Below are 13,391 nucleotides of genomic sequence, written 5' to 3'. Positions count from 1 at the left end.
GCATGGAATACCAAAACCATTTTTGTGTTAGCTTTCAAAATTAATTCACTCTGGAAAATGACTTTGGAGCTGATGTTAGTAGCAGTGAAGAAGCCAGCATATTCCAGCTGAGGCAGGTGTCCTGCTGGGGAGCCCAGATAGGGTTGGTTATAGGCAGGTCTAATTCCCCAGGCTCCAGCTGAGCTAGGTGGCTTCATGCCAGTGGTGACTGAAGGTCCTTTTCCTCTGGGAAGCACTCCACTAACTTTCAACCATCATTCAGAACTAATTTCTACACATCCAGCAGCCACGTCTGTAGAATACCTGGTAGAGCTCAACAAAACTGTTGCACATCAGATGTTTGGAGATTTCTTTGTCCTTCATCCTCCTGGTATAAGGAGTATGTTTTTTTGTAGCCACAAATCACTTATTCCTTTCCCTTAGCTGAAGTGACTGGCTATGCCTGCCCTGAAAATACTTTCTGCATTACTATGAAGTTTGGTATAGCAGAAAATACAAATTCTTATCTTAAGGAGCACACAGAGAAGGATGGGTTGCAACTCCCACTACTTATACACCACTTTCCTTATCTTGCATTGTAATTCAGTGATTAGAATGATCAGTGTACCTCAAATCCTTCTGCATCCTGTTCCTGGGAGACTGAATCCCCATGTGAGAGGCGACAAAGACTAAAGAGACCAAAGAAGTTCCTTCCCCTGGTGATTAGGAGGAGCCTGTGGCAATGGGCTGTCAGGGAAGAAACTGCAGGACAAAATGTATCAAGAAAGGAGATCTTAGTCATCATTTTGCCAAGGAGCTGAATATGAGGTGTACTCACCTCACTACTTTGAGTGCTTCTCTTGACACTTTTCTCAAATTCTGCACCTCTCCAGATTCATTTTATATACAATCATAGAAACATAGAATCATTCAGATTGGAAAAGATCTCTATGATCAAATTCCAGCCATTAACTCAGCACTGCAAAGGCCTTAACTAAACCATGTCCTCGTGCTCACAATCCTTTGGAACACTTCCATTTTGCATGCCACAATAGAAAACTTGATATTTAATACTACATGATGCTTTCAAATTATTTCAGTCCTCCTGAATCCTGTGGATTTGATGAAGATATAAATGATGTATTGACTCATGGCTGTCTCAGGCGAGAGGAAAAACATTTACCATGAGTTCTGCCTGTCCTCTGAGAATTTTTGGTTTCAATTATAACTACAGATTTTGTGATGCAGGCATAGCTCCAAAAGGAAACAGAATGAGATCAGATGCAGAATAGTTCGGGATTTTTTTTGAAGAAAAAAAAAAAAATTGCTTGGCAAAAGAAAGTAGCAGGTAGTGAAGGAAATTGAATTAATTTGTGGTACAGGGCCTCAGAAAGCTGGAAATGTGTAGGCATAAACCATATGAACAGCTTCTCTGCTAGCTGCCTCATCTTGTAAGAGCAAACTAGGCAGATCACATCAGGCACTAATTTTTTCTTCACAAACCACTAACAGCAATCAGACGGAGGTGGCTAAAAATCTGTCACAATTACAAAAAAAAATAGCTGTCTGTCCTGGAAATAAAACTGCCCAAACATGCATAATGCTTTAAAGTAATGCATCTGAAAACATGTAGTACAGCTGACATGAGTGTGACTGTATGTAGATTTATTGCTCTATAATATATATGGACTGAATGAGCTTTTTTCTTACACAGTTACCCTCTCTGGGTAGCTATGAATTTATAATGCTGCTTCTTAGCATTTATATTTGTCTACACTAAAGATGAAATAATTTATTAACATGCTAATAAATGTTTAATACTTCTTCTCTTTATTGTTTTATAAAACTATCTCCCTAGCCTCTGTTTTTTGAAAATATGAGAAGGACAGGCATTAAACTAAAATAATGCTGTTTGAAAAGTCGATGTATTCATATGCAGGTTTTTATAACGTCTCACATCTTGCTCATAACCTCTGTTGTGCATGTTGTTGAAAGTAGCTGAGATGTTCAAGACAAAATCTCATGTTGGATTTCATGTGTTATGTAATTATGTTTCAGGTGGGCTACTTTTTAAACAAATATCTATATAGCTGCTGTAGGTGAATATTAATGCCAGAAAAAACCAAAAACGGAAAGAAAATGGTTTAAAAATCAAGCAGTATTTTAAAAATTCTGTTTGACCTTTTTCTGCCTTCCATTTAATTAGAATTCACATATTTAACTTTTGAAAGGCTTTTATTTAGAACTGTCATAATTTGGGAGATACATTTATTTTTCAAATTATTTGAAATTCAAACTTATGAGGAAAAAAACAACAAAGAAAATGTAACTTCCCATGTTCTTCTAATTGCTGATGATGTTACTGTAGTCACTGAACACCCAAGTTTCCTTCCATGGTTTTGTAAGGCCAATGAACTTCAGATGTCACGTTGGACAGGATATGAAAGTTTATGTATTTCTGCATATATTTGAATTTCACTTCCAGTTTTTTCCACCTGTTCCAAATGATATAATGCAGTTTTCCTGAAGTCTCATGTAACTTTTCTAAAATTTCTGAAAGCAGTTAATATTCAGTCATAAAACAGTCTCTTCAGAAGAAAGGATGTCTAGGTGGTTAAGAGAAGCTTTCATTCATTGCATCAAGTTTAATGAATTAGGTATCCCTAAATATCCCAGAAATCAAATTAGGCACTCCAGTCAGTGGCATTTTGTAGCACTGTGAAAACCTTTATGAATCAGTCTTGTAAATCATGTTTTATGCTTTTGTCATGGCAATTTTCATCTGTATGCAATATCAGATTAACAGTATTTATCAATTATTAAAAACATGTAAGATTTTAATACAAGAGCTGATACAATGAACTTTAAACATTAAGAAATTAAGGCAAGTAAAGAGTTTTAATTAATATCTTTCTTCATTTATTGGCTCTGAGTTATCAATGTAGACCCAATGCATTGTTGCAGAAGTAGACATAAAACAAACTTTGTGCTCACAATCTGAGCTGGTACTTGCATGAGTGAGTTATCCATGTGCTCTTCTGCCTGTTTCTATTTAATGTAATTTAATATTTAATACAATTATGTTTTCTTCCCTCTCTCTTTTTCCTCTGCAGCAATGACCATGCAGTTCATTAGTCATCGGTTCCCTGACTACCATGACCCAACCATAGGTGAGTACAGGTTTTTCTGCCCTTAACCCCTTTCAGTTTCTCTGCCTGTGTGAGACTGTGAGGCAATGAGAAGCTGCTTCTAAAAGGCAGAAGCAAGATTTGCAAACTTTAGATTATAGCTTAATTTTGTGATGGCAATTGAGTTATGTCATGGTCATAAAAGTCATGGAAACTTCCTCTGATGTTCCTCTGAACGGATGTTCTTTATACAGAAATCTCTTTCAAAAACAGGGTGCTCCATTCATACAACGTAACAATTATTGTCCTGCATTTATAACTAGAATATGAAGCAGAATTACTAAAGAATGTGAAAACTCCAATCTGGACTGGGGCTCTGTTGTCTATTTTTTTTTTTTTTTTTTAAGTTCTGTTATTTTAGTGTTATTTCCCAGTATTAAAGACTTAGCTGACCTTCTCTAGGAACATCAAATGACTGCTCAGTTTAACACAGTTGTGCTCTGGGATTACACACTGCTTACTTCATTTGGTTTACTGACTTTATAAACTTTGGCAATCACAGAAATTTTCACCTATCTACTTTACACTTTATTAAAATAGACATTTTTATCTGAAATAAACTTTAAATGCTGAGTGACTGTCAGAACTGCATGTTTTTTAATTTAAGAGTGTCTTTATTACTTTTATTAAAACTTGAATTTATACACACTATCCCTGTGCAATATTTAATTATAACAAGAAAAAGATGGCAGAATCTGGTCTAATAAGTGTAGAAGGCACTAAAACCAGTCACATTTCCAAAGATTACTTTGGGGGAAAAAAAAAAATCAATTCTTCTCAGCCAAAATTTTTTGTTTTCTTTGAAATTTTCAAATATTTCAAACTCACCTTTAACTTCTATAAAGTTACTGTATTGCTATACAGAGCAGACAATGACAGTTCGGTTTTTTTTTCATTTATTATTTCTATTGTATTCCACACTTCCTGGGTTTTAACTCTTTGTAAATGGCTGTAATTTTAATAAAGAAAAAATGTATAAACTCTTCATGCCACTGGTAATTTTGTAACTGTTAAAAAAGATTGCAAAACACCAACAGGATGCTATTAACAAAGCTATAACAAAGGCAAAACTACTGTGGAATTGCTGCAAATTCATATGCTGTTCTCAGAAAACAAAAAGAATTAAATCATTAAATCTAATTGGAAAAGAGGAACATTATTAGTTATCGACACCATTAAGTTATGTACATACATCCATCTTTATTATTAGCTTTCCACCTGCCATCAGTATTTATCCCTATATTGTATCTTGTCATAATCTTAATTTATTGGTCTCTAGACACCACCACCATATGAATAATAGATAATCATAAAAAGAAGGGAAGCTTATGATGCATTCTAAGTACATACTGCAGGAATGCCTAGAGGACCTGATGAGGGTGAAGGTCTCCTTGAGTGAGGAAGTGTTTCCACTGAGGAAAACCAACACCAAAAAAAAGAGGAGAGAGGGTAAAAGTGAGCAGGAATTATTGAATTCCATCTCACCCACACAGAACTGAAATTGCAAGTTTTTTCTCTTCAGCACTTCTGTATCTCAAAATATGATGAGGACATCCTGCAAAGGTCTTGTTACTATCTGGTCTCCAAAACATGTATTAAACAGAAGAGAATAATCTTGGGCTAAGTATGCATGTTTCTTCTTGGTTAAATTTGTGGTATGACCCCTTAAAATTTAACATAAAATAAAGTAATAATAAAAAAAAAAAACCCAGAAGAAACCTCTTGCTTTCACACCTATAATAAAGACCACATAATTTTCAAATGACAGCCCACCAAAAATGTTATACCATTGAGATTGTTTTTACTACTTTTATGCTACTAGTCTCAGCTCACAAAATTAATCTCATATTTAGTTACACATCCACAGGTAAGGATATTTTTACTATTTAGATCATCAGCCTAACAAGAATAAGGGGATCCAAAATGAGCTCTCCCAGGATCAAGACTATGGTGATGTCAGGAGATACCAGAGAAAAGGTTATTCCTCAAAAGTCATGGGGAGGCAGACACAAATGTGTGATAAGAAAGTTATCAGAGTTTTGTTTCTCACTGTAACCCAGCAGCAGATGATGCAGAAATTAGAAAACAGGACACATATGAAACTACATTCAAACTGGCTGAATGACAAAGCAGAAAATTAAATACAGTTTTTCTTCTCTCTCTGAGATCCCTGGTCTCTCTGGATATCAATTTATTCTTTCCCTTCTGCCATACATTTCAGGCCACTTCCATTCCTCAGCAATTTTTATCTTATTTATGGAACCTGTGGGCTGTCCTGACATTTTGTGGGCACACTGGCATCACTTTCTTTGTGTGCTTCTTTATAAATAGCTAGCTCTGCATACCTGTGGTTTTATTTCTCTGCACATTTTTCAGGAACAGAGGTTTCTGTGGAGGTCGTGGAATGGGTGATATTGTCCAGAAAAAAATTCTATTGTATGTTTAAATGATAATCCACCGATTTTCAGTGTTAACCAAACTATCAAGACCACAGTTTTCCAGCTAAACATTAAGATAAAGTGGATTGTCTCATTTGCTTGACATGTACATAATAATCTAATAAATACCTACCTAATATTTTTTTCTGATGTTCTTGCACTACTTATTATATTTTCTTTGTTTTCCATGGTATGAAATTATGGTGGCAGTGACCATGATGCTTAACTGTGCAAAATTAGCCAATATTTAAAGAGGTGGTGCTGACAGAATTGGTGCTCCACCACCTTGCACTTGATGGGGCTTTTTCTAATTAATTCTACTTAAACAAATAGATGAGCAGGGGGTACTGAAATACGGGTAAATGCTTGTAAACAGCATCATTGTCCCTGAAATCCCAGAATTCTGTCACTTTCAGTTTTAAGGGAGAATTGTTGATAACTTTGTCATTTTGAACTTTTCATTGTCCACTTGAAGTATTGCATAACAATGGAAGTGGAATAATAATTTAATCTGTTTTTCATTTCTGCAGATTCCTGTGAAATATTTTGTAATCTAGGTAAAGATAGGGGACAATAAATTGTTCACAAAACACATGAGCATAGCACTGATATAATCTGGCAGATAACCTTGTTGGAAAACAGAGCCAAATCACATTCAGTCACAAAACACAAAAGCTCCACAAAACCATCTTGTATAGTCAATTAGGGACACATAAAAACCCTGAAACCAGGAATCTACTGTAGTTTTTTGTTTTGACTTAAAAGTAAATTGCTAGTAATTTGGTTTCATGTTTTATTTCATAAAATATCAAATTTTCAATACTAAGAATTGTTCTGAATTTCTTTTTTTTTTGTATAATGAACACATCTTATGTCCTGGCCTGTTCTGCTCTCTGCAGAAACAAACACATGGGCAGCTGTCTTCTAAAGGTTCTTAGAAGGTTTTTCTTTTCCTACTTATTTTCTTTGCATTTTATACTTCATCTGTAAACTGATAAGACAATGGGATTTAAGGGGAAATAAGTTGTTGTTTTGGTTTTTATTTTAAATCAAATAAAACATGAGGCTATGGTGAAAATTGCTTAGTGATACCAACCAGAGAATGCAGAGTCCTTTTGCTTTAATAGGCTGACAAATGTGCTTCCTTTCCCAGTTCTGCTCCCCTCTAAACATGCAGTTAGGGATTTATCCCAAATGTTGTGCAGCAATAGTCTTTCAGCTCTGAAGATGCAGGGTGTTATTTTTCACCTTTTTTTGTGAGAATCCCCAGGAACATGGATTTTCCCCCATCGTTCCTTCTCACTGTGTTTCACCATTATTTTACCAATGGATCAGAGTTTTCCTGCAATGACTCATACCTCCAGCAATACAGTGGAAATATACAAGAATATAATGGTGCTTTGTACTTGCAACTTTTTCTTCTGTTATCCAGTGACATTTCTGAATTACAGGGCTTCTTGAGCACAGAAAGCTGCTGCTGCTGCTCCTGTGAGGTGATACAGAATCATTTGCTAAAAAGTAGTTTCAGTTTCTACATTATGGGATACATATGTTTATAGATTTATACATTATAAATACACATACTTCAAATGTATTAATTTTGATCTTGAAAAGGCTATATTAATAGGTTTAGAATTATTTACATGTTTTTTTTCTTTATATATTTAAGATTTGTGGAAGGGATACCAAAGCTTTTGAAGAATTTAATGGATGTTGTTATGTCACAAAAGTACAAGATTTTCTTAAAGGAGATTACTATATATTTTTTGAAGAAAAAGGCTTTTTGGTTTGGTTTGGTTTGGTTTTCCAAGTACACAGAACATTTTTATTTCAATAAGAGTTTTTTGGAATAAATTCCCTGTACAATGCGGAACAGATGTAAAGTGTCAAAATAAATTTGTACAATAAATGTTCTCTTCAGATGTAGGAGACTTTATTTTATGGCATCTGATTTTCTTAGTTTGGAAAAGCTGGTAAGATTTTGAGAAACTCAAACTGCAGACATTAGATATAAATGTGTGCATACACATAAATACAGAAATATATATGTCAGTATTAATTTAAAATATATAGTAAACATTGATTAAAAAGTTAAATGCTACCTGTATTGCTAATTTTAATGCTGTCACTTAGAGTTTAATGCCACTTAGAGATTAAATAGGCATTTAGACATATTTTAGGCTTGCTACAAGCATTGCAGTTCAAAATTTTGAGACAGAAACGTACTACTTTTTTAAGTAGAGGGGGAGGGGAAGGGTAAAACTAGTATTAGACTGTGTATAGGAAAAAAATTAGAGCTTAGCACTTTGTGGAAATGAAACTATTTTAGCACACATTTAATATTTAATTGTAGTCAACAATGGGCATAAATTCCAAATGGCAGTGGATGTGATAATTTTCTGGAACAAATGGCTAAAAGCAATTTGCAGTCTGCACAGTCTTTGGCAACATCACGGAGAGTTAATGCAAGTGGAGTGTCAGGAAAGGAAGCACGACATGGAGCAGCAAACTGGACAGGCTCCAAGATGCTCATTATCCATGTGACTAATCTTAAAATGAATACATAATGCAAACGAGATGCGAGAGCAGCTTCCTGTTTTGGTGAGATATCACTGCATGAGATTGTGTCAAATGAGCAGTTGAGGGCATTAAGGCTGTGTCAATGTCAAACTCTAATTGAAATGGGTGTGGGATGGAAAGCACTCTAGCATTAAGCACATGAATTTCCATGAGGTTTCCTAACGAAGTGGTGCATTCACCAATGCATCAAATAAAATGCATTTACTCGTCTTTAATAAGATGTTGGAAGGGTGGGGATGAATTTCAGGCAAAAAAAAAATATAAAATGTAGGTGGAAATATTCTAGGTTTATATAATGCATACCAAAAAAGGCCAGTGATATGAAGATTATATGTGTTTTGAAAGTACAATAATGAAAAAGGATGAAACAAGGAAAATAAAAACTCATTAAAAAATAAAGAAGACAAAGGTGGGACATATTTGCCAGATCTGAGGTGAGGCATCTTGCCACAAAAGTTCTATTAAGATATTTCTATTTAGCATACAAAAAGTTTCTAGAACATTTCTGCTCTTATATAAAACATGAACACATGTGTAGATCATCCCTAAATTAATTCTCATTCTCTTTTTTAATATGGAAAACCAAATATTTAGATTGAACTGAGCAAGTCACAACCGGATTTGAGCCCCAAAATTGTTTGTTTTCTTTTTTTTTTCCCTTTCATTCATCATTCTCCATGTATTTATTAGCCTTATCTGAGATGGGATAAAAAATTAATATAAAATGATCAATTTGTCTCCAAGGACTGTCTCCCAGGGTATTCAGACTGTTCATGTAAATGTAGCAATACTGCCTGTGTTTGTTTTCCACATTCATCATTGCTCAAAAGAAGAAATGAAGAATGTACAAGAATACTGGTGCATACATTTGAACCATATTCTTAAACTTGTGTTTATATTCTTCATTTTGCTATCTGTTGGTATTATATTCATTATTAAGAGATTAATCATCATTTTTCGTGTAAAGCACTTTTACCTACTGTGGTACTTTTACATTAATTGACATTTAGGGAAAGAAGTAAGAACCACATATATGTATCAAAAAGAGCAGAGATTATGGCTACTCAAAGACTCACATTTAGACATCCAAAAAATGCCATGAATCATGTATCTTGGTTTCAATTACATGAGTTTCAGGGAGATTTAGGAATGGAGATTCAGTTCTTTGCTCACTTCCTTTATCACAGTTTGTGGGAGCCTTTTGAGATCCCCTGGAGAGTGTCCAGAGAAGGGAACAGAGATGGGAAAGGGTCTGGAGCACAAGTCTGATGAGAAGTGACCAAAGGAGATGTGGAGGCTCAGCCTGGAGAAAAGGAGGCTCAGGAGGGGCCTTCTGGCTGTGCACAACTCCCTGACAGGAGAGGACAGCCAGTGGGGTCAGGCTCTGCTGCCAGGGAACAGCAACAGGACAAAAGGAAATGGCCTCAACTTGCTCCAGAGAAGGTTTACATTGGATGAAATGTAATTTTTTTTTTTCCCTGGAAGGATATTAAGCACAGGCTGCCAGGGCAGTGGTGGAGTCACCAGTCCCCATCCCTGGAGGGATTTAAATGCCCTATAGGTGTGGCACCTGGGACATGGGTTAGTGGTGGGCTTGGCAGTGCTGGACTCAGTGATCTCAGGGCTCTTTTCCAGCCTGAAGTGCTCTGTGAAGGATTCTGCACCCTGCAGTCCTGCTTTGGCTCAGGATCCTGACCCAGAATGCTGCAGATCTTCCACAGGTTGTGTGTGACTGACACCTGTGTCCCTGTGGGTGTGACACAGGATCTATGGATCACCAAAGCCCTTCTAGTCCAGCGAATGAAAACCAGAAAATATTCCCTAGAGCATATTAAACATCAAGTTTAATGCAGCACGAGCAACTAGATAGCATCCACACTTCAGAGTAAGGAGATTTTAGCTACCTACCTTGTATATAGACACACACTTTGTAGGTTTCTAAATCTAGAAATGCCTGAAGATGAGTTGTGGTGCCTTCTCTGACAGCTTGTCAAAAGAAGGACCTTCACAAATCACTTTGATACCTCTCAGACTGTCTGGATAGAGGAAAATGAAGTGAGACTTGCTGTGCACAATCCTTGCTAAGGTGGCAAAGGAAAGGAGAACATTGTCTGGCAGTGTAGGTTCTTCCACAGTAAGAGAAAAATAAGCCATGCATAGAAAAGTAGGGAGCAGCATTAAGAAATTAAGAATGGGAAAAGTGCCCCAAACTGCTCAGTTAATTTAGATTTCAAGGAGACAATAAATCTCTTTCTATTTAGTGTTACTATTTCATCCTACTGTGAAAGGAAATACAAATTGTTTGACAGAGAGGGGAGACTGGAAATCACAGCAGATTTTTCTCTCTCCAAGGGAAACAATTTGACTTGAAAACCAAAAATAATCCCATTTCTCTTTGAGATATTTCTTTCTCAAAGGCATTATTTCCCCTCTAAGGTGCACATTAATGATAGTTGGATAACCTCAACATTTCAGTCTGAGATATGTTTGCCTTAGATGAAGCCTAAGATCATGATGAAATTTGACTTTTTCTGCTGAGAAGTTCAGTATTTTTCTTGTTAAGGGAACAGTCTGGTCCTATTCTAAACATGTTTTGTTACTCAGATATATGATCTCCTGCTCTACTGTTAAACTTCCCTTCTTTGAACTTTGCTTTGATAAGACTGCCATTCAGTTTTAAATTGTTTTCAGACTTCACGCAAGAAATTATCAAAGCATTAAGTTGCATTTTTCTGGTTGTACTCAAGGGGAATCATCCCTAAAATCCTGGTCATAAGCTTAATGTTCAACATTAAGGTCTTCTTACAAATACAACTTTTGTAATTATTTTGAGGGCTGTTCACATCAGGTTCTTTTTCAATTAATATTTTCAAACAGCAGGGAACCATTGCTTAATCTACTTATTTTATTTTAGTAACATCTCTGATACAAACAATAGCAAAAAGCAAATGCAGCCAGTGTCTTTTTAGAGGAGTGATTCCCCAGCCATCATCTCCCCTCTCAAGCCACCAAACACCTCCTAAAAATTTGGATGTCGGTGAGAACACCACAAAGAGATTTTTTGACTTGAGACTTTAGCCTTGGCAATGCAGTGTTGTCCATCTCACATGCTCTGAGAAAACTGCACACAGCATTTCTAGTGGCAGGATCACCTCAGGCACAGCAGTGCCAGACAGCAGCAGCTACAGCTACGAGCCCCAGCTTCACCGTGCTGTGAAGTCTCAGAGGAGGAAATAGTGCAGAGATCAAGAGCAGAGCTATCTGTCTCGAGCTATTAATATTATAATATATTATTATGTATAGATATTAGTATCTCTATGTAGCTATTAATACCTGGAGCTATTCTTTACCCTAAAGCATAGACAAGAAATGATGTATGAGTATCACCTGCTAGGACTAGACACTGGAGACTCTGAAAGAGTCTAGTTTTGTGTGATGAAATCAGCCAAAGCTAAAAACTCATTTCTGAAGAAAAAGATGAAATCCCACTCTTCATCTCTGCCTTTTTCTCTCAGCCTTACTGTCTCTCTGGCATTCACTACACAGTTTTTCAAGCTGACTCAATAGTATTCCAGAAAAAAACTAAGACACCCCAAGAAGAAATAGCTGTCTACTATTATTACTGAGTTTAATAATTTTGGTGAAAAAAATAGTTCTCAAAGCTCAAAAAGCCAAAAGTAGAAACAAATACATGGAAATGGGGTTATAAATGGGAATGAAAGAAAACAGAAATGGTTTTATTTCTGGGACAGGTGAGGTGTGAAAACCCAGTCAAGCATCTCATGTATTCACGCTCAGACACCAGTCCATGAGGCAAAATTCCTTCCCAAGTTGATCCCTGTTGTCAAAAAACAACAGTGACAATTACCTGTGCCACTGTGTGGGATTCCTTGGGCTATTGTCCATCTCCAAATGAGCAAAACTGGTTAAATGGTTAAATGGTCTTTTGACCTCTCATGGTTTCATGGCTCTTTATATTCTCAGCTGGACAATTTATCTAATCGGAATTACCTTAACTGGTAATTTGGCTGGTGATACAACTTCCCTTTCTCCATTCCAAATGACTCTGTTTATTATGACTAAAACCTGACAGAAGGTGAGTGGTGGTCAGTAGAGTTAAATCCATTTTGTGGACAGCTATGAGGGGTACTATGATTCTATGATTCTTTTTCTCCAACATCTCTGTTCAATGAGTGCTTACCATGGCTGGAAGAGGACAGAAAAGTGTTTGCCCTATGTGCTGTCATGAGAAATCAATGCTTGCCTCAAGTTCATGTGGAAAAAAGCACCAATACCCCTTAGCTTCTAATGGTTGATATTTACTGTTTTCCATACTCCATTAATTTTCTTTCTGTTGGAAGTAAAATATATTCCTGCCTTGGCCATCTTCTTCACTGAATAAAGGGTCAATGGAGGATCAAAGTATATTATAATATATTATGATATATTACCCTTCTATTTCTTCTAGAAACCTGAGATTAATTGTCTATCTTTTAAATACAGAGAGAAGAAAAATAACCAAAAACTGTAGCAGAGTGTGACCTTGTGGTTGCTCTTCTTAAGCACTGATTAGACAGATTAAAATTGAGGAAGGAAGACAAAAGCCTTTTCTTATAAATGTGACAATACAAAAGCATTTCTGTAGTATATTTTTATAATAATAACAAGAACAATTATATTAATGGAATACTTGTATTAAAATTGCTTTATAATATATGATAAATTCAATGTAAGAAAAAATGAGCACAGAATAGAAACCATTATTAAATTTTTTTTGTCTGTTCTACAGAAAGCAGTCTATTTTTTTCTTCATAGCAGGTTTATACAGGGCAGGAGACCTTCAATTCAGCAATGGATTGTTTTGGTTTGATTCCTTTGAAAAATCTTCACTTCCTCCTGTTTGGGTCCACCAAGTCTCTGACTGATCTGCCTAGTAGTTTGAAGTAGAAAAAGAGCTAAAATGTTTCTTCTGCTGACAGAAAAGGATATTCTCAGAGCTGAACTCTTCAGGTCCTGCTTTCAGGCCTAGTTATACCCTAATATTAACCCAGAAAAGAAAATTGGGGCAGTATTTCCTTCTTGGGTTCTTCTCTTTTGTAGTAGAGTTTCACTGGCATGGTTTCACTGGGTTGAGCTCCTCTACATATGATCTGAGGAATTCAGCTCTGAACCTTTAGATTCTGACTGATTTTGGCCACAAGCAAGG

The 13,391-nt window shown here is 36.0% G+C and overlaps 1 protein-coding gene across 1 annotated transcript in view; it reads left to right on the top strand.

The window, feature by feature from the left end:
• RIT2 (Ras like without CAAX 2) overlaps nucleotides 1-13,391 on the top strand; it is a 177,170-nt gene that overhangs the window by 46,810 nt on the left and 116,969 nt on the right. Inside the window, exon 2 of the mRNA XM_023943915.2 lies at nucleotides 3,093-3,149. Within this exon, the coding sequence (XP_023799683.1) occupies nucleotides 3,093-3,149 (57 nt within the window). The remainder of the gene's footprint in view (nucleotides 1-3,092; nucleotides 3,150-13,391) is intronic.

Source organism: Cyanistes caeruleus, chromosome Z (genome assembly GCF_971803275.1).
Source record: "Cyanistes caeruleus chromosome Z, bCyaCae1.hap1.1, whole genome shotgun sequence".
Taxonomy (NCBI): Eukaryota; Metazoa; Chordata; class Aves; order Passeriformes; family Paridae; genus Cyanistes; species Cyanistes caeruleus.
Note: the sequence above shows the minus strand (reverse complement) of the source record. Positions and strands in the feature narration are given on the sequence as shown.